Source organism: Erinaceus europaeus, chromosome 12, assembly GCF_950295315.1.
Source record: "Erinaceus europaeus chromosome 12, mEriEur2.1, whole genome shotgun sequence".
In the NCBI taxonomy this organism is placed as follows: domain Eukaryota; kingdom Metazoa; phylum Chordata; class Mammalia; order Eulipotyphla; family Erinaceidae; genus Erinaceus; species Erinaceus europaeus.
The window spans coordinates 27,550,229-27,570,665 of NC_080173.1; the positions used below are offsets into that span (position 1 = coordinate 27,550,229).

General features: G+C 40.6%; 1 protein-coding gene across 2 annotated transcripts in view; it reads right to left on the reverse strand.

The window, feature by feature from the left end:
* PTPRG (protein tyrosine phosphatase receptor type G) overlaps window positions 1-20,437 on the reverse strand; it is an 869,661-nt gene that overhangs the window by 174,235 nt on the left and 674,989 nt on the right. For both annotated transcript variants that reach the window (XM_007529163.3, XM_007529164.3), the window contains exon 6: window positions 12,549-12,615. In XM_007529163.3, the coding sequence (XP_007529225.1) occupies window positions 12,549-12,615 (67 nt within the window). The remainder of the gene's footprint in view (window positions 1-12,548; window positions 12,616-20,437) is intronic.

Here is a 20,437-nt window from a genome sequence, read left to right on the forward strand (position 1 = left end):
GGCAAAAACATAAGTAAGCGTGTCCCAATAAAACTTTATTCAAAAAGTGGTAGCAGGGGAGATTTGATATGTTGGTAATATTTGCATACCATGGTGTAGAGGGCACTGAACACATGCCAGGCCCCCTTCCTTGTATGTGCTTTCCCAGGCCTCACATTTCATACTGATATCTGTCGTTTTCGACGGGTTAGGTTGTTTTCGCCGGGCTGGCTTCACGGGCAGGTAACAGACGACCAGGGACTCATAGTTGAGCTGTAGGCAGTATCTCTTTATTCATGCAGGACGCAGCACAATCTAAGCCGAGCTGAGCTGAGCTAAACTAAAGGTAAAGTACTCTAAAACTCACAATGCTGTCTTTATATATACTTGACAAGTAGGGTGGAAACAGGGTGTGACATAGAGAGGGTGGAGAGAAAAGTGACTGGTGACAATCAGAGTGTGACAAGGAGGGGGGGTGGAGCAAAAACATATCATGAAACAGTGGGGATTGAACCAATGCCCTGGAGGGAAGTGCTTGTTAACAGCGGTTATATAAATAGAATGAAGTGGTTATGTAAATAGAATAGTGTTAAGCAGGGGGGATTTAAACCAAATGAAACAGAAGGGGTCTCATGCATACCAACAGATATCCATGCAGCAGTGACTCTCAATATCTCCTTTTCATGAGGTGGAAATAGGGATAGAGAGATTCAGAGACTGGTACAAGTGTGTATAGCTCCCAAGATGGAAGGCCAGAACTCAGACCCTGAACTCTGAAGCACTATTGTGGAATGATTTTATTCAACAGTGTTCTTAAAAGCAAATCTTACGTGAAAAATTCAAAATACATTTTATTTTTAAAAAATCTGCCAATTAAACAAACAAACAAAAAAAGCATTTCTGTCAACACCCATGTTCAGTGGGGAAGCAATTACAGAAGCTGGACCTTCCACCTTCTGCATCCCATAATGACTGTGGGTCCATACTCCCAGAGGGTTAAAGAATAGGAAAGCTACCAAGGGAGGGGATGGGATATAGAGTTCTGGTGGTAGGAATTGTATGGACTTGTACCCTCTCTTATCCTATGGTTTTGTCAGTGTTTCCTTTTTATAAATAATTTTTTAAAAAAGCATTTCACATGCAGATGTTTTATAAATTTTGTTCTCTAATTGCATTTATAAGTACACATGAACTTCCTTTGCAGTCAAATAATGTTGGTCTCTTTGGGGCTCAGCACCAAGAAATGACAAAGACTAACCCCCCTTATGATATTAACAATGCCCAAAGTCAGCAGGCTCTTTCTTGCTCATTAGTTTAACGTCAAAAACTTGGTTAGCAGTCAGTAGACACTCTGATTAAAAGAGTCTAAAGTTCCTTATTCCTTATTTATTTAAGCCAGAGCACTGCTTAGCTCTTGCTTATGATGGTAGGGGGATTGAACCTGAGAATTTGGAGCCTCAGGTTTGAGAGTCTCTTCACATAACCAGTATGCTATCTCTCCTCCCCAAGGAGTCTAAAGTAAGTAAGGACCCCTCAAATGACATCAATTCATCTTTGTCCTAACTTCTTGCTGAACTGTAATGATTGATTATCATTTCTGTCCAGCAGCTTTTATTTTGCCAAAGGTCCCTTTCCAAAAGTCTGGATTTGTATTCTTCTTTGAAAGTACACAAAAGATTTTTGTTTTTCAGAACTCTTAGCTGGCTGGCCTAGAACAGAAAGCTTGTGAATTCAAGGATAATCACAAAGGTACTGAAATGATGATGGTGGAGGATGGATCTGTTAAATATGCCTCCAGTTGCTACTTCAATAGAGACTACAAGGATGACCCTCCATTAAGACTGAAAGATACAACTCTGGTAGGAAGCAGAGAGGAGCAGGTCAGAAAATAATGAGAGCCAGCTTGTAGCATGAAGACCCTGGCCTGTGCTTTACTGGCCTTTCTACATAGCAGGGGCCATCGTGCTTCCATCTCACAGGGCTTCTGGAGGGATCTGTGATACTGGTTGGGCTAATTAGACCCTTTCTTGCTGCAAAGCAAGCTTGCCTCAGCAGAGCAGCAGCAAGGGGTCTTTGATTTTTAGACCTATCACCTGAAGCCCCCTCCCTTGTATGGTCCCCCCCCCCCAAATTCTGGAAGGACGCATTACCTTCCAAAGCCATATCTTAATGATACAATCCCAATGTAGCAATAGACCTTTCTTTGAACTACAATTTGCAGAGAGAACAAACAGCCTGTCATGGCACTTATGGTACTAACTAATTAACTAAATATTAAATGTTGTCACTCCTATCTACCTGTTGGGAGGTCAGCTGGAACTTGGCTTACACCAGAGGACAGTGCTGTCTGCATCTATTTCTTTCTAATGCTAATTGTTGTCCTCTTTGACTGGGTAAGTTCACACACATGCAGCAGCCATGTATGAAGCATGACTGTACTATTGACAAATAATCCTCGTGTGAAGTGTGTAAGCTCCACTCAGATCAAGTTTATGCATGTGTTAAAATGGGCAAGGATTCAGGCCCAAGCTCCCAGTCCCCACCTGCAGTGGGGAAACTTCATAATCCATGAAGCAGTGTGCAGGTGTCTCTGTCTCATTATCTCCTCTTCCCCTTTCAATTTCTCTGTCCTGTCTAATGAAAAAAAAAAAAGAAAGAGAAAAGAAGGAAAGAAAGAAGGAAGGAAGGGAGGGAGGGAGGGAGGGAGGGGGGAAGGAAGGAAAGACAGATAGACAGAAAGAAAGAAAGAACAGGAAAGAAAAGAAAAGAAAAGAAAAGAAAAGAGGCTGCTAGAAACGGTAGATTTGTTGTGTGGCCCATGTGGCAATAAGATAAAAATGACCAAACCAAAAAAAAAAAAAAAAGTATGTCATTTCTCCTTGGGCTTGTCCCATACATCCCAAGGAGTAACCACCAGGTTCTTTTTTAAATTTTAATCATCATAATTTTACTGCTTGATGAAATTTCACTATCTACATATGATTCCCTAAACACTACCTGCTAAACAGTTATGTTTTCTTGGTCTTTGTATCTTATGGTTTGGAATCTTCCATACATTGTCCAGAGTACCAATTCACTTTCTGAGTTTCTGATGTTACTGTCATTGGCACTGGCATGAATATATAATTATATTTCTCTAAATCAGGGTACGATGATTTTTTAATCTTTTTTATTAATCTTATTTTTGGTGCCAAGGCATGATTCCACCATTCCCAGCAGACTCTAGCTCCCCCCCCCTTTTTTTTCCCCTAGAAAAAAGGAGAAAAAAGGAGACAGAAAGGGAAGGAGAAAGAAAAAGGAGACACCTGACAGCACTGCTCTATCAAAACTACTCCTTTGCATAAAGCTCCTAAGTAATGACCAAGGACATGAACCTGGTTCCTCACACATGGTCAAGTGTACCATCTGCCAGGTGAGCCTTCACCTTATCCCAGGATGCAATTTTTTTTCTTTGCCAGTAGAGTTATCACTGGGGCTCAGTACCTGCATTATCAATTCTGGGGGCCATTTTTTTCCTCTCCCTTCCTGCATTCTTTCTTTCCTTTCTTCCTTCTTCTCCTTCTATTTTTGTGTGAAAGGACAGAGAGAAACTAAGAAGAGAGGGGAGACAGAGAGGGGGAGAGACCATTTTTTCCTCTCCTTTCCTTCCTTCCTCTCTATTTTTATTTGAAAAGAAAAGAGAGAAATTGAGAAAAGAGGGGAGCTAGAGAGGGGGAGAGAAAGATAGACACCTGCAGACCTGCTTCACCACTCATGAAGAGTTCCCCCTACAGGTGGGGAGCAAGGGCTGGAATCCTGATCCTTGTGCATGGTGATATGTGTGCTTAACCAGATGTGCGACAACCACCCACCCACCAGGATGCAATGTTCTGCTGTGTGAATACTGAACCTTGTATTTATCTATTGAGGCAATCAGGAAAAGCATGTTATAGACATTGTACACATGTCATAGTAAGCTTGCATCAGAGTTTCTGCAGTAAATACATAGCAATGGGACTAGTGAACTAATATGATGGATATAGGAAGAGTGTTCATATGGGTGTACTAACTTCTCTACACAACACTAAAACATGAAGGTTCCTGAGGTGCATATCTATGCCAACACTTAACAAAGTTAGAATTTTTCACAATTGACTGTGCTTGGATATTTCTAGAAACATTTTAAGCTTTGAGAGATATAGTGTGTTTTTTTCTATGGGCCTAAACCTCTAGTGGATTCCTCTCTTCACGGTTACTGGTCACTTCTATTAGGAATGTTCTCATTAATCCATTTGTGGGCCTCTTTGTAACTTTATCTTCATAACCTCACTGCAAACTAGCAGTGGTTTGGACTGCCCTACTCTCTGAAGGGAGGCTAGGCCATTCATTCTATTCTCCCAGTTGAGGAAGACTAGCCCTGTAATGTGTGCAGCCTAGAATGTTCCCAGCTGTGACCATGGACTGTAAGCTCAGGCTGGAGGTCATACAGGTGCCTGTGCTAAATATGAACATACATGGTCCCAGCATCAGATTGATATGGTAAACAGTTAATAGTATTTGTTAATCTTTTCAAATTTTGGAGCCACTCTCTAACCTAACCCAACTTTCAAGTTCTACAATATACAACACCATCCTGCCGGTCAGTTACTTCTAGTCCACCTTCTTGTTAGCTATCTAGCTCAATCAATGATTACTAATGTCCTGGGCTCCTAGGAACACACTCAAAATAGACACTGTAGCCTCTTTATTAAATATGTTGTCCTGATTTATGACTTACTGTCTTTTAGCCACCAGGTCACAGATGCTACTGTGATTCTATGCTGAAATCCCTAGGCAAATAGCTTGGCCAAAATGTCCTAGAATGTCACCTCTCCAGAGCCCTAGCTGACCAGGGAAAGATAGAGACAGGCTGGGGGTATGGATTGACCAGCCACCAGCCTGCCCAGCAGAGAAACAATTATAGAAGCCAGAACTTCCTCTGGATCCTAGAAAGAATTTTTGTCCATACTTGTAGTGGGAGAAATGTTAAGGGAAGGTGGCCAGAGGGCTCTGAACCCTAGCTCTACTGGTACTCAGAACATATGTTACAAGAAACCTTTGTTTTTTCACCATCACTGACTGAAAGGGAAGAAATTCTGGAGAACATCTGAGGAACTCAGACGTTGTTTCTCTTATCTGAGAGGGAAGAGGATAAAGGAAGGACAACTATGAAATATTTCACTCATAAGTAGAATACAAAAGAATTGCAACAAATTAACTTGAATACACACACACACACACACACACATAGCTAGCTTTGGGAGAATTATGATTATCATGAGAATGAGGATACACATACACATACAGAGATATATATAGAGAGAAAGTGAGAGAGAGAACTTTGGGTATGTAATGACAGAGCTATTAACTTATAATCTTGTAAATGACTAATAAAAGCTTTAAAAATAAATATAGTATATTTGGAAAGTCAATGTGTAGGGCCAGAGAGAAAACTCACCTGGGAAAATGCTTGCCTTGTCATGCACACAGCCCAGGTTCAAGCCCCTGGCACACCACATGGGAGTGCCACAGTACTGGGGGAAGGTTCTATGCTGTTAGCTCTCTCTCTCTCTCTCTCACGCTCTCTCTCTCTCTCTCTCTCTCTGCCTCGGTCTGTTTCTTATCTATCTGAAAATGTCAGCAGAGAGCAGTGAATTTATATATGCACAAGGTTTTGGACATCAATAAAAAGATAATTTAATAGACACTATGAATGAATCATTCATTAATTAACAGATGCACAAATCTAAGGAGGGGCTTGGTAAATGTTACCTACTGACTCATCATTTAAGTAATGCTTTTATTATTCCCCAGATTCCCTTATCTTCTCACCCAATATGATCATCAAAATTTCATATTGATTCATATGAAATCAGTATGTTTGTACTCTTATGGTTGGATTAAATCACATGCTCATTACTCTTAATTGCTATATAATATTCCATTGCATGCAGGTGAATTGGTAGGTATCTGCACTTTCTAGTTTGGGTCTATATCAATAAAATTCCAAGTAAGGTAAGCATGTGACTTAGGCAGAAATGGCCACATGGCTTTGACAAGATGCTGAACCATCTGCATCCTTATAGCACTGCCCATCCTGTGTCAGCTACATTACACAGCATATCTGTGACCAGTGATGCTACAGCAGTTGCATAAGATATGCCTACACACTGCTTTAGAAAAACTCTCCACTGTCACTGGGTCATCTCCATCAGGAACAACGTAACGGGCCCCTTTGTGGGCCCCTATAGGAGCTTGCCCTCAATGTGGATCAACAATGGTAGGGACCATTCCATTCTCCAAAGGGAGGTTAGGCAACATACTCTACCACTCGAGGAAGATGGGCCCTGAAATTAGTGCAGCCTGGAAAGTTCCTAGCCGTGACCACAGAATGCGAGCTCAGACCTACAGGGATGCAGAGGTTACACAGGCTCCTGTGCTGACATATGGGCCCCAGGTCAAATCTATGGGGTTTACAGTTAACGATATTTAGATACTTTCCCCATATTTGGGAGCTACTCTGTTCCCTGATCCAGCTTCCTAGTCCTTTTTCCAACTATGACACAATCTCCCCAGACAATACCTTAGGTCACCTGCATGTCAGCTGTCAGACTCGGGAAAAAACTAGTATAGGCCCCTTAGAATATACCTAAAATTGTCCTACTAGTTTTTTCCAAAATAGAGACCTTCATCTGTAATATTCTAGCCTCTAGGCTCATGATCAGTCAACTATTTGTTCTGCTTTATATCTTAACTCTTTTTCAGCCACCAAGTTCCAGACGCTATCATGATGCCAACCGGACTTTCCTAGGCAGATGACCCCACCAATGTGTTCTGCAGCCCCGCTTCCCCAGATCCCTGCCCCACTAGGGAAAGAGAGTGACAGGCTGGGAGTATGGATCGACTTGCCAATGCCCATGTTCAGCGGGGAAGCAATTACAGAAGCCAGACCTTCCACCTTTTGCACCCCACAATGATCCTGGGTCCATACTCCTAGAGGGATAAAGAACAGGAGAGCTAAATAAAATAACATAAAATAAAAAAGAACAGGAAAGCTTTCAAGGGAAAGAATGGGATACAGAGTTCTGGTGGTGGGAATTGTACCTCTCTTATATTATTGTTTTGTCAATATTTCCACTTTATAAATAAAAATTAAAAAATGAATTTAATAAGAGACATAAGGATAGAGGTAGATAGATACACACACCAGAGCACTGCTCAGTTCTGACTTATGATGGTACTAAGGATTAAACTTGTGACCTTGGAGCCTAAGGCATGAAAGTTTTTGTATAACCATTATACTCCCTCCCTTCCTCCCTCTCTTCTCAATTCCTCTCTATCCTAACAACAAATAAAAATAAAAAGATAATGGAAAAAAGTATCTTCTGGGAGTGGTAAATTCATAGTATAGGCACTGAGCCCCAGAGACGACCGTGGTGACAATTAAAAAAGGAAGAGGGGTTCAGGCGGTAGGTAGCACAGTGGGTTAAGTGCATATGGTGCGAAGTGCAAGGACCAGCATAGAATCCTGGTTCGAGCCCCTGGCTCCCCACCTGCAGGGGGTTCGCTTCACAAGCAGTGAAGCAGGTCTGCAAGTGTCTGTCTTTCTCTCCCTCCTCTCTGTCTTCCCCTCCTCTCTCCATTTCTCTCTGTCCTATCCAACAACAACGACATCAATAACAACAATAATAACCACAACAACGATAAAACAAGGGCAACAAAAAGGAAAAATAGCCTCCAGGAGCAGTGGATTCATAGTGCAGGCACTGAGCCCCAGCAATAACCCTGGAGGCAAAGGAAGGGGGGGGGGAGAAAAGCAGGGAGGAAGGCAGGCAGGCAGGCCTCCAGGATTATCGATAGGGCTCAGTGCCTGCACTACAAATCCACTGCTCCTGGAGGCCATCTTTTCACATTTTGTTGCCCTTGTTGTTTATCATTGTTGTTGTAGTTGTTGTCATTGGGTAAGACAGAAAGAAATAGTGAGAGAAGGGGAAGACAGGGGAGGAGAGATAGACACCTGCCCCCCTGCTTCACTGCCTTGGCAAACTTCCTGTGAAGCAACCCCCACTGCAGGTGGGGAGCTGGGGGCTGGAACCGAGATCCTTATGCCAGTCCTTGCGCTTTGCGCCATGTGTACTTAACCAGCTGCGCTATTGCCCAGCTCCCTCATTTTTTTTTTTAATCTGTGTTTACTTTCAAGTGTTGGTTTCTGTATACCAAAAGTACTATAAACGACTAAATCAATATAGTCATGAATAAAACTCACAATTTTTTGCCTAAATCTTTCCTCTCTTGTGGATGATAGTGGTAGTGGACATAAGTCCTGAAGCAGATACATCTAAGAGCTTTCATTTATAATTGCTTAAGGACAGACTGGACCAGAATCAATGGCAAGTCAGTTTTTTCCATTGTATTTATATTTCTCCATGGTGGCCAGGTACAATCAGTTTACACAGAAATGTGAGCAAATCAGTAATAGTCCTTTTTGGGGGTTGGGTGGTGGTGCACCTCACCTGGTTGAGTACACACATTACCATGCACAAGAACTCGGGTTCAAGTCCTTGGTCCCCACCTGCAAGGGGAAAGCTTTGCAAGTGTTGAAGCAGGGCTGCAGGTATCTCTGTGTCTCTCTTCCTCTCTATCTCCCCCTTCCCTCTCAATTTCTGACTGTCTCTATCCAATAAATAAATAGAGATAATACTTTAAAAACATTAAAATAAGAAAGATATTTTAAAAAATCGTGCTTTTTGGATTAGCAAAATATTGGGTTGCAGGAAAAGTTGAGACTAATTTTTGCATAGAAAGACATACAAAAATATAGCATGACTTTTCCAGCAACCCAGTAGCTCACCTGGGAGAGTGACTGCTTTGCCAAGTGTGCAGGCCAAGTCTGAGTAAGGCCTCCAACTGCATGTGGTGAAGCTATAGTGCTATGATGTCTTTTCCTCTCTCTTTTTTCTTTTACCAGAGCACTACTCAGCTCTGGCTTTTGGTGATGTGGGGGGATTGAAGCTGAGACTTCAGAGCCTCTCTTTGCATAACCATTATGCTATTTTCCCTGCCCCCCTTCCCCCGTCTCTGTCTCTCTGTCTCAAGAAACAGTTGGCCTGGAGGGGTCCTGCTTGAAACCCCAAGCTCCTTTCTCTGCATGGATAACCTCTATGGACTCTTCAGGCCTTACTTTGTATGGAACACATGAATCTTCCAGACTGAGTAGCATCTATTGCTTCTCATCTTGCACAGATGTATCTGCTTCACTGTATATTTCTCCCTAGATTTAAACTCAGGGCCTAGCTTCATGATACATGTACATTAGGTTCTTCAAAACCACATGCAAAACACAAGCATTGCTAGTGGGAGTATTTTAAAAATGAGAGGCCTCGAGGGCTGGGTGGTAGTGCAGTGGGTCAAGCGCACATGGCATCAAGTGCAAGGACTAGTGTAAGAATCCCAGCTTGAGCCCCTGGCTCCCCACCTGCAGGGGGTCGCTTCACAGGCGGTGAAACAGGTCTGCAGCTATCTCTCTTTCTCTCTCCTTCTCTGTCTCCTCTCTCTTGATTTCTCTCTGTCCTATCCAACAACAATAGCAATGTCAACAATAACAACAAGGGCAACAAAATGGGAAAAATGCCTCCAGGAGCCGTGGGTTCGTAGTGTAGGCACTGAGCCCCAGTGATAAACCTAGAGGCAAAAACAAAACAAAACAAACAAACAAACAAACCCAAGAACCAGTGTGAGCCAGTGTGTCAGTTATGGAGGTACACTCATAACAGTGCCCTTCTGGAGACAGCTTGCTAATGAGGAAGTTCGGCAACAGGTAGCTTGTGGCTGTTGCAACTTTGGCATCAACTATTGTGTTCACATGGAAGACATGACCACTTGGATGCTCCAGCAATGACTAAAGTTGATGAAGTAACCAGTACTTTCTGCCCAACACAGAGTTCTTACCTGCAGCCCTGGCTGTGGGCTTCTCTGATGGCCTAATGCTTAGTTAAAATGGCCTCCATCCAGTGCCTGTTGCTTCCCTCTCTTCCATCACAGGTGTCAGACCTGAGCTGTGGTCCCAGTACTCTCCCTACATTCTCCTGCTTCTCCTTCTAATTATCTTTCCAAGGCAGCCCCTCCTGCCAAAAATCTCTCCCTACTTAAAATTCCATTTTGTTGTCTGCTTCAAAGAGGACTCTTAACGATTAAATGCCAAGTATGGTTGGCTGGTGTAACCAGATTACTCATTGCCATTCCAGCTGAAGGAGCATTATAAGATGCTTTCCATTAAAAAAACATTCACTTAATGAGAAATTAATATTCTAAGATATGACTCCCAGAGCTGAACAAAATAAAAGCCAATTCTGAACAGTAAGAGGAATCCATATTGATTTTTTTCCACCTTTTTATACATTGCTATCATTCTCAAGAAAGATATTCTGTGAAGGTCATGATTACTTATACCTCGTCCAATTAATAGACCACTTAAAACCTTCAGAGAACTTGCATATGAAAATGTTTTCAAATAAAACATAATTTTTTTTTTTTAGCCATTTCCAATGTTTCTTTTGGAAGAATGATAGAAGTGATATGTGTTATCAAAATGGAAGTCAGCAGCAAGCAGAGAATGGGAAGTAAAATGTATACTTCTCAGACCTTATCCCGCACCTCTGTATTCCCAATCAAAGCAAAGCACAAAAGGCCTGCAGTTCCTTCTCTTTCAATTTGGTTATTTTCACTATCTGTAAGTTTGCTTAATGTTTTCACTTGGTTAATATCTATTTAGCATCTACTGTTTTCTATATTACATGGACTCTGGCCCTCAGTAAGCCCACTACATTAAAGTTGATACCAGAGTAAATAAACAAGGCTATTTCAGATTCTTTTACATGTTTTGGAAAAAGAAATTTAGTTTGATGTGATAGGGAATGATGAGTGGAAAGAGGTGGGAAGAAATTTTAGGATATTATGAAAGTATTGCATGCAAGGGCAAGATCTGAAGTGAGTTCTGAAATAATAAGAGGGAGATGACAGGTAGATTCTAGACAAGCAGACAGAGAGACAGATGATTTGTGGTGTAGGTTTAGAATCCAGATACATAATTCTGTCTTCAGTAAATCTGAAAAAAATTACTAATATTTTATATTGGGAGATAAATGAACCTTAAGTTTACCACAACATTACTAATGCATATCAATAAGTAACCTTTGAAAAATCTATTCTGCCAAAACAAACAAACAAAAAAACACTAAAAAAAGAACTAAAGGAGTGAGCTGGGAAGGACAGAAGCTCACACATTAGTATCTTGCCCATAACACCAGCTTTTTTTTTTTTTTTTTGGAAGCTACAAATCTCTGCCCTTGAAAACAACCATGATTATACAAAGAATCAGTTTTTGGTGAAGGCTCCCTGTTCCCCAGGGGATCTGTCATATAGTTTCCTTCCTAACATAGCTGAGGGGCTGGCTTAGAGACACACAATTAAATTTAGAGTTGAGAAGAAACAGTGAAAGCTTCCTACTTTTTAAGTCATACTTTCTTCTTCTTTTTTTTTTCTTTATTCCCCCCTCCCCCTTTTACTAGGTTCATCACGGCTTCCTGCTATGACTGAGCAGTTTCATGAACAGAACAATCAGCTGAGAATTCTACTTGTTTCAAATGAACACTGACAATGGACTGTAGTTTCCTGGGTAGAGGGGGAGTATGTTGGCCCAGCACTTCAGAACTGGCTGATTCAGAGATGGACAATCCTGCTTGAAAGGTGTGAAGGTATTTCATCACAGCCATGGAGATGATGGAGAGATTTATTATGGTTACTAACACCATTCCTGTCAATTCCTTTGGAATTCTAATTAGATTATTAACACTGTGCAAATCATTACATTATATCACATCTAAACTCCATACCTTCCTATGACAAGGATACTTCTGAAATTTGAGGATCCTGATACCATAGGTAATGATGCATTGCCGATAATAAAATTGCAAGGAAAATCCTCCAGTAAAGTTCAGCTGGGACAGACAGAACCCATTTATCTTACTTTCTCTCCCAGTTTAATGCCTGAGGGTAAGACATTTGCTACACAGAACAACGACCTAGCTTTTACCAATCTAGTAGCTGGTGATGCTGACTCACATGTGGCAACGTTTAATGACTTGTCAAAGCTACTTAAATATCTTCCCTAAATCTGAGAGGCAAATCAGGAAATATATAAATGAAAAGATACTTGAGGGAGAGTATTTTTAGGAAAGACATGGCACAAATGGCACGTTCAATGCATATGTATGGTATATTTTAGGACATTCTGATTTATAACATACACATTTAAAGTGGTACTTGAAGAGAAACAAATTGCTTACTTAAAACAGATTGTTAACCCAGATACATTTGCAGGTTAAAAAGAGGTATGTTCTTTACCCATCAAAGAAATGCCTCTAATGCCCTTCAACATCAGTAAATGAGAAATGGGTGTCACCATCTGTCCTCTACAAGATAGCCCCATTCTTTTAGGTGGAGATCTTAGCCTTTCACATCCCAACAAGAGGAAGAGTACATGGTTTACTTACCATGATGTACGACACCCTTCAACCCATGGATAATAGGATCCAGTGCAGAATTGTCCCTGGGACTGACCTATATGTAAAGGAAACGCGATTGGTTAAATTTGTTCTGGCATCAGACACAACAGTCACAGTTTAATCTTCTAAAGAGAAGGTGGAAATAGATGTTATCTAGCAAGCTGCTTAGGTCTCATATATACCATGGCTCTCATCAAACACTGGAGATTTATGACATAATAAAATCAAGAGAGGGAGTCTAAATCAAAAGAGAGAAACTTCTCAGAATATATTAGAATAGGAGAGGAATAACAGAGTATTAGCAAACTCTTTAGCAGCTGCAGAACTTTCCTCTTTGTTTTATTAAAAGTGGACCCTGATCAGTGATAAAGTCACTGAAAGCCATCAAAGAGTAATCCATCCTGGACTGAATATTTCAATACCTTTCTGTGATTGTATTTTTCTCTTCTTCTTAGAAAATCAATTCTGCCAGTCTTCTTTCAAAGGATTCCAGTCCCCTGTGCCTTACCATACATAGTAAGAGGCATTTCTATGAGTCAATCAAAATAGAAGAAGCAAAGAAAGGAGAGGAGCCTGAAGAAATCCTGTTTCTCACTTTCATTTTCTTTGGGGCGGGGGGGGGGGGGGAAGAAGGGTTTAACTCCTGTCCCCTCTCCCCCATCAGAGTCAAGATTCTTTAATCTTGGCCTTTACCAATTATTTTACTTGACTTTCTGACACTACTCAACATAATTTCTCATTTTTGCTCTTCTAGAAAATTAAAAATTGCATTAACACATTAAAACTTGGGGCTATAGGTTTTACTTTACACAGATATTGAAATAGTTACAAATAAAGTGAAATGATGTCTGGAATTCGCTTAGAAATATCTAGTAACAGGTATGAGGGGAAGTCAGTGGGTACAGATGCAATAAGACTGACCATTAATCACTCATTTATGACCTTGGCTGACTAAGATCATATGGATAGTGGCATTTTTTTAAACTGTTTTTTTTTTGTTTGTTTTGTTTTGTTTTTTTTTTTTTGCACAATGAATTCTTCCTAAATAAGAAATTTTTCCAAATCTACTATCTGTGGTCAACACAGTTTCTGAATTTTTTTAGGGTATTATGTATATTTAACCCACTTCTAACATAGTGAACCTGAGATATTGATGAACCTTTCAATGTATAGCATCATCCAACTCAATAGGAATCCAGGGTTATCTTAGGTTAAAATGTGAAGTAATGGAGACATTTCTACATGTCTCCCTCACACCTTCAAAGATTTCCTGTTTGGCAACATTTCTTTCTTTCTGAGCATCTCAGATTACAAACATGGTCTTAACCAGAGGGAATTTTGCCCTTCAGTTCCATGCCTGGGGCCATGTCCTACAACAATTTTGGTTGTCTTAAATTTCAATGAGGAGGGAAGGGCATGGGTTGAAGCAGAACCGCTGTTAAACACTGTATAATGCTCAGAATAAACCCTTCAACAAAGAATTGCCTGGCGCATGATGTCAATGACGACTGAAGAAACCAGTTAGACACATGTAGTCCAAGGCAATTTAAGAATCAAATCTCTAGTTAAGAATGCGAGATAAGGTTGTTGATTAAGGTGGGGATTTAACTCAGTGATAAAGTGCATGCTTCAGATGTATGAGGCCTTGAACTCGACACCTGGTATCAAATATGAGAGTCTATCAGTAAATGTGGTCAAACCTCAAACTGGTAAAATAACACTAGATCAGAGATGTAGCCTAATCAAACTGAAGCTGTAGATACAAGTTTATGCCAGTTCAACAACCCACAGTTACTTTGCATGGAAATGACCAAATGACCATCTTTTAATCTGGCTTTTTCATTCCTCCCACTAATAGTGTACATGAACATCTCTGCTCTTTGAAACTGGGCTTGACCACATAACACTAGTGAGCATAACGCAGGAAGAGGCTTAAATAGGTCTTACATATAGATTACAGTCCTTTACTACCTTTTGGTATCCTGAGATCACCAGTGAAGATCACAGGCTAGCCTACTGGCAAATAAAAGACAACATGGAGTAGACAAAGTCAGTTCCAATAGAGGTTATTTGAGATTCTTTAGTTTTCCAACTACAAGACAGGTAAGTGAGTACAATCAAACTATCAAGAACTACTTATTTGAAAATATTTTATTAATTTTTAATGAGAAAAATGAAGAGAGAGAGAAGTATCAGAGCACTGCTCAGCTCTGGCTTATGGTGGTGCTGGAGATTGAACCTGGGACCTCAAAGCCTCAGGCATGAAAGTCTTTTAAACGAATGTCAAGCAACATTTTACCCCTGAGCTTTTCAATGTGTTTGACTCTAGAAGTAACCTACTTGAGTTCAACTTCATTATGTTGTCTCCCTAGTCCTAAGACTTAATTGAACCACATGTAGTTTACAGAGACAAGTCCAGCTGGCCTTCACCAGAAGAAGCAACCAATCACATTATAGAATTGCAAAGTAATAAATTACAGTTTTAGCTATTCAATAATTGGGGTAATTTTATTACACAGCAAAAGTTGATTGTTAGAATCTCTCTGTGTGTGTGCCACACTCACAAAAGTATTTTTTTATTTATAAAATGGAAATATTGACAAGACCATAGGATAAGAGGGGTACAATTCCACACAATTCTGTAAACTGTGTTTACAGTCTGGATTTTGACCAGGTTTTGAGGGCAGAAGCAGTAATTGTGACTTGCAGGGGTTCACCCCTGAGTTTCTGTATCCTCATCTTAAAATGGGGATACAATCTCATAATATTCTTATGAAGATTAAATGTGTAAAGCTTGGAGTAGAAGACTGAATACACCATGTAACATTCAATAAAGAACGGATATTGTTGGGCAAAAACTTGACCCAAATACTCAAGTTTAAATGAATGTCAAACAACATTTTATTCCTAAGCTTCTCAATGTGTTTGGCTCTAGAAGTAATACCTACTTGAGTTCAAATTTCAAAAGATCTGAATTTATGTTTTATTTGACATCCACTCAATTTTATAATAAGCTGCTCCTTTCAAAGTCACATGAGGAGTTTGCTTGGCTTTTGAAATTTGCTTCCTTCCACTTTAAGATCAAAGGACTTATGCAGTAATTCTGAGACAGCAGCAATTGTATAAATGAGCTTAAAATGGACCAGAAGAAACGAACACCCCCCTCTACCCTGCAGAGTTTGTCCTCTCATCACAAAACTTAGCTCCTGGCACTTCCATTTCAGGCCTACTTTCACGGCATTAGTCATCTTAAAGACAGACGTCACAGAAATGCAACAGAGGGTTCTGAATGAAAGCTTTTAAGTTGTCTTTGGATATAACCAAAAGATGTCAGCAATATAAGGAGCCATGACATGCAGATTTGGGCCAGAGACCAATTTAATCCAGATGCTGAGGAAATAAAAACTTTGTTATATTTTCTTTCCAAGTAACGACTACCATCAGGATCCAACAAAATATGAATTAGGTGTCAGGTCATCAGTAATCTCTAGAGATATGTGTAATGTTTGGATTTTGCTTAAAAGCAAAATGAAATGTAGGAAGAGAAGCCCATCAACAACATGTGCCTACATTTGGTCATATGCCACCATTTATTTTTCCCATCCACCATGCCATTTGGCCCTTGGCTGGTAGCCTAGTAATCTTCCATCTATCAAATTCTGGTCACCTGCTAAAAGGATGGCCAAGACAACCTCCTTGCTTTGAATCTGACATTGCCAGCTGCTCCGTTGGTCTAGTAAATGCCATATCCAGCCAACATCCCCTTGTGGGAGAATGGATTTCTGCCCTCTTGAGATGCATGTCTATCCTGTTAGCTGTGGCTGTGAAGGAAAGTGACAAACAGCAGGACCCGACATTCTACACAGCCTTCTTGAAATGCAGAGATGATGATCCATCCACCCCGGTGGTTTAGCTGGTAACTGCACATTCAGAAATGAAAATGTCTCCTCAGGACAAGTGCAAGCACTTCCCCTGAGCTCTCATTTCTCCTTTCCTTCCATACTGCCTAAAGAGGCATGGAGAAAAGATGCTGCCTACAGCTTCTCATTTGAACTTTAACATAATGCTTACCAGTCACCATATTTCAGATCAATTTACTATCAATAATTTCCTGACACAAACCATTTGTAAACTGCCTATTTTCTCACAGTTCAGTTAGGTACAGAACAGTGACCAAGTACTTTATTATTATTAATAAATGAAACACGTCAATAATCTAGTCAATGTATCTTTGCTCAAGAAGACAGCAATAGCATCAAATCACTAACCACTGATCCATAATAAAATGTCATTTCTCCTACTGACTTTTCTTTGAGTACTCACAAATAATACTTTACTACTTAAAACTGCCTGTAAGTTGTGGTTCCCACTCTAGAAATTTATTTTTACAGCAACATTTCCTATTCTCCCTTGACAGCCATTGTAGCAGAGGAATTGCAGGAGAGTGGATTTAGAAGTACTGGTGCATTTAGCACCCCAAACCACCATGGAATAAGGTTGTTGAGGAAAATCGAGTCACAATTCCTAATGAGGCATGACAAAGGAGAAAGGTGTTTTGTGAAGGAGAGAGCTTAGGCAGCCTCCCCCATCAGCTACAAGCAAATAATCAAATTTGGACACCTGCCCAGGATGCTGGGTTGAACTTCAAATACTATACTTTTAGAATTATACTTTGAGCTTAATCTCATATATAGGCAAACCACCAGTGGAAGAGCACCTGTCCAAGGGGAAGGGTATGATCCTGTATCATAATCTATGTTCCAGCACTTGATGGCGCACACTTCTGGGACAAGTAAGTTTCCAACAGCAGATGAGAAAACCCAATTCCTCTGCTATGGGTAGGGATTAATATGAAAAAGCAGAATAATTATAAATGCTAAGAGGATCACCCTTCCCCTTTCAAATGAAGCTTGGACAGGAAATGCTGTTAATTCATGATACTAGTGGAAACTAATCAATTCGTGAGTTACTCATCTCCAGAGAATTGAGATCTCTGGCCAAAGGAAGCACAGAGGAAATGAATTTAATATTCTTGGTCTACTTCAGCTGACCATTCCCTACACATCTGTCTCCACCTCTCCTGCTTACCTGAATTTACTAGTTAAATGTCAGATGTAGCTCAGAGGAGTCCATTAATGGAACAACTGGCCCAGTGGGGGGACAGCAGGGGCCAGTAGCAAATCTATACAAGTGCACATCTTGCCAGAAACAGGCTTTCCTACTGTCAAAAGAGGCAACTTTTTATTTTTTCATGAGGCTAAAACTGTCCCTGGTTGGGTAGACAATGCTATTTCCCCTGGATTTAGATTTACTCAACACTAAATTTCAAAGTCAGAACAGAAGAAAAGGAGGGAGGGAGTGGGCAGGTTGGGGCACCTGGCAAAAGAAACATCCAGCATAGGGATCCATATGGTGATTTTTATCCTTGACTTTTTTTTTAATTAGATTGATGGATGGGTGGGTGGATAATAGATAATTCCCAACACTAAAGCTCCCTTCAATGCAGAGGGGATTGGGCTTGAACCTGAGTCATGCATATATGGCAAAGCAGTACACTATCCAAGTGAACTATTTTGCCAACCCCTTCTGCCTTTGTATTGCATTATACTTTAGAGCCAAGAATTATGTCTTGAACTACCCTTACAGTAGTTCAAGACATAAATCCAGCATATCCGAGGATTATAAAGGCAAGGAGACAGTAGTGGGTTGAGAGGGCTTTGGAGGCTATTCAAACTATTCACAGGGAGATTAGGAACTGTACCAAAGTGATGACAACTGTACTATAAATTGTTATTTACCCTCAATAAAGTGACTTTTGAAAGAAGAAAGAAGAGGAAAAGGAGGAGGAAGTGGATGCAGCCCTAAGTGTGCATGTAGCATCTCTAGTTTAAAAAACAATTTTTTAATGATAAATACTAAAAATAAAAGGCGGCACAGGACCCAACTGCTCTATTCCCACCAGTCTTCTCAAAGTAGAGGTTACTCCTGAATTCAAAAGAAACAAACCAGAACACCTCAAGCTAGTAAAGAATGACCTAGAGTTTTCAGCTATTATGTAAGGCATCTAATGCAGATGACCTTTGAATTTAGAAAGAAAAAAAAAAATGTACACAGTCTGGGGAAGCTTGGGGCAGGAGAAGCTTATTTCTAGTTCAGCGACTCTCCAGCAAGTTTTACTTGGTTTGGTTTGGTAGCACCGGACAACTTTGACTTTCTCTTCTTACTAATCCTGTCATGCACTGAAAAGTCCCAACAATATCAAAGGCTTGGGGGAGAAAAAGCAGAGCTGACTGTTTCCACACATTGCTGTGACTTCAACCAAAACACATTAAATGTGAACTTTCACTCTTGCTTTCTCAGCCCCTCAAAGCAAAAAGCAACCCTGGGCACTCCACTCACAAAAGACTCAAGTCCAGAAAGCACTATGCAGGGACTGCTTTAAATCCCCACTATGTACACAGCAAGAAAAAATATGAGATGAGGCATCATGGATCAAAGGGGTCACCAGATTGATCCTTCTCTCGGAAAAAAAAAAAAAGTTCCTTAGGAGCAGGTAAGGTCACTGCTTTGGATCTAACTAGAATTCAGTTACCAAACATCCAGATGGTATCAAGTATAAAATATAAAATGACCTTGCTCACCTAGTAATTGTGTGAAGAGGTGAGAGGGTGAAAATATCATAGTGTCTTCATTCACTTGGCTTATGTACACTGTGAGCCTGTTTCATGTGAGGTGGGCTGCTGATGCTTACATTTTCCAGACTTTAGAAACTCAGGCCCTTGTCCTAATCTCCTTTCATTGAAGATGGGCTCATCTAGTGACTTATTTTTAATCAGAAGTACCAGCAAAGGCAAAGGGAAAGCACTTCTATGACTAGGAAATAAGAGAAACTGCCATCTAGCGTGTTTATATTTTTCTTCTTCCTGCCCCCCCCCATCAACTTTGGTGAAGTAAATGGCCATGGTTGAGAAAGCCAGGTGACAAGGAATTCAAGGTTCCCACAGGCCAACAGTCAGTGGAAAACTGGGAATTGGTACTATGGCACATGGCCTTGAACAAATAACAGTATCCCCAGGTCTAGTTCCCATAGGAGGGAGGGTGTGAGCTTGTTACATGAAGACATCATTGCTTTCCCTACACTGGCACACCAAATAACAAGCAGCATCCATCCTTCTGAATAAACTCTTTCCCCTCATAGGCCTGAGATACCACACTTTATCTAGAATTTATGAAGGAATAGTGTTTGGAACCCAAGCTCTATCCAGGAAAACTTGACATAAATAATGAGCAAAACTCAAATGGAGAAAACAGACACCAATAATCAATACTGGGACAAAGAGTTTCCTGTAGCTTTGATGTTTATATAAATCTAGGAAACCAATAAGCTGTAGATCCAAATATCAGGCCTTCTTCATGAAACGTGTCCCCAGGCAAAGCACACAGCAAAATGCACTGATGTGAGCTGCTGTAGTTTCTGATTTGCATCTATGATGTCACCTGTAAACTAAGTACACACTCTAAAGCTTTCTGAAATACTCTGTGGGGATAGTTCTGCTCTGTGCTCCCTTTGCAGTACAGGATGATTGCTACAGTAATGTAGTCCCTGATGATTGATTAACTATTAGTCCTCTCTCTTAGGCAATACCTCTCAGGCCATTCCTCATTCCAAACCATGCACTCACACAAGTGCTTTAGAGTCTATAAGGAGGATTTAAATTCCTTATCACTGTCCTCTGAAATCAACCCTTTAACTTGTCTAAACATCCTCCTTCATCCATCCACTCATAAGCCAGTGAAAACTCTTTTCACTAGACCTGGTTATAGCTGTTGGAGTAACTGGGTTAAACCCCTTGGTAAGCAATGCTTTGGTGAAATCA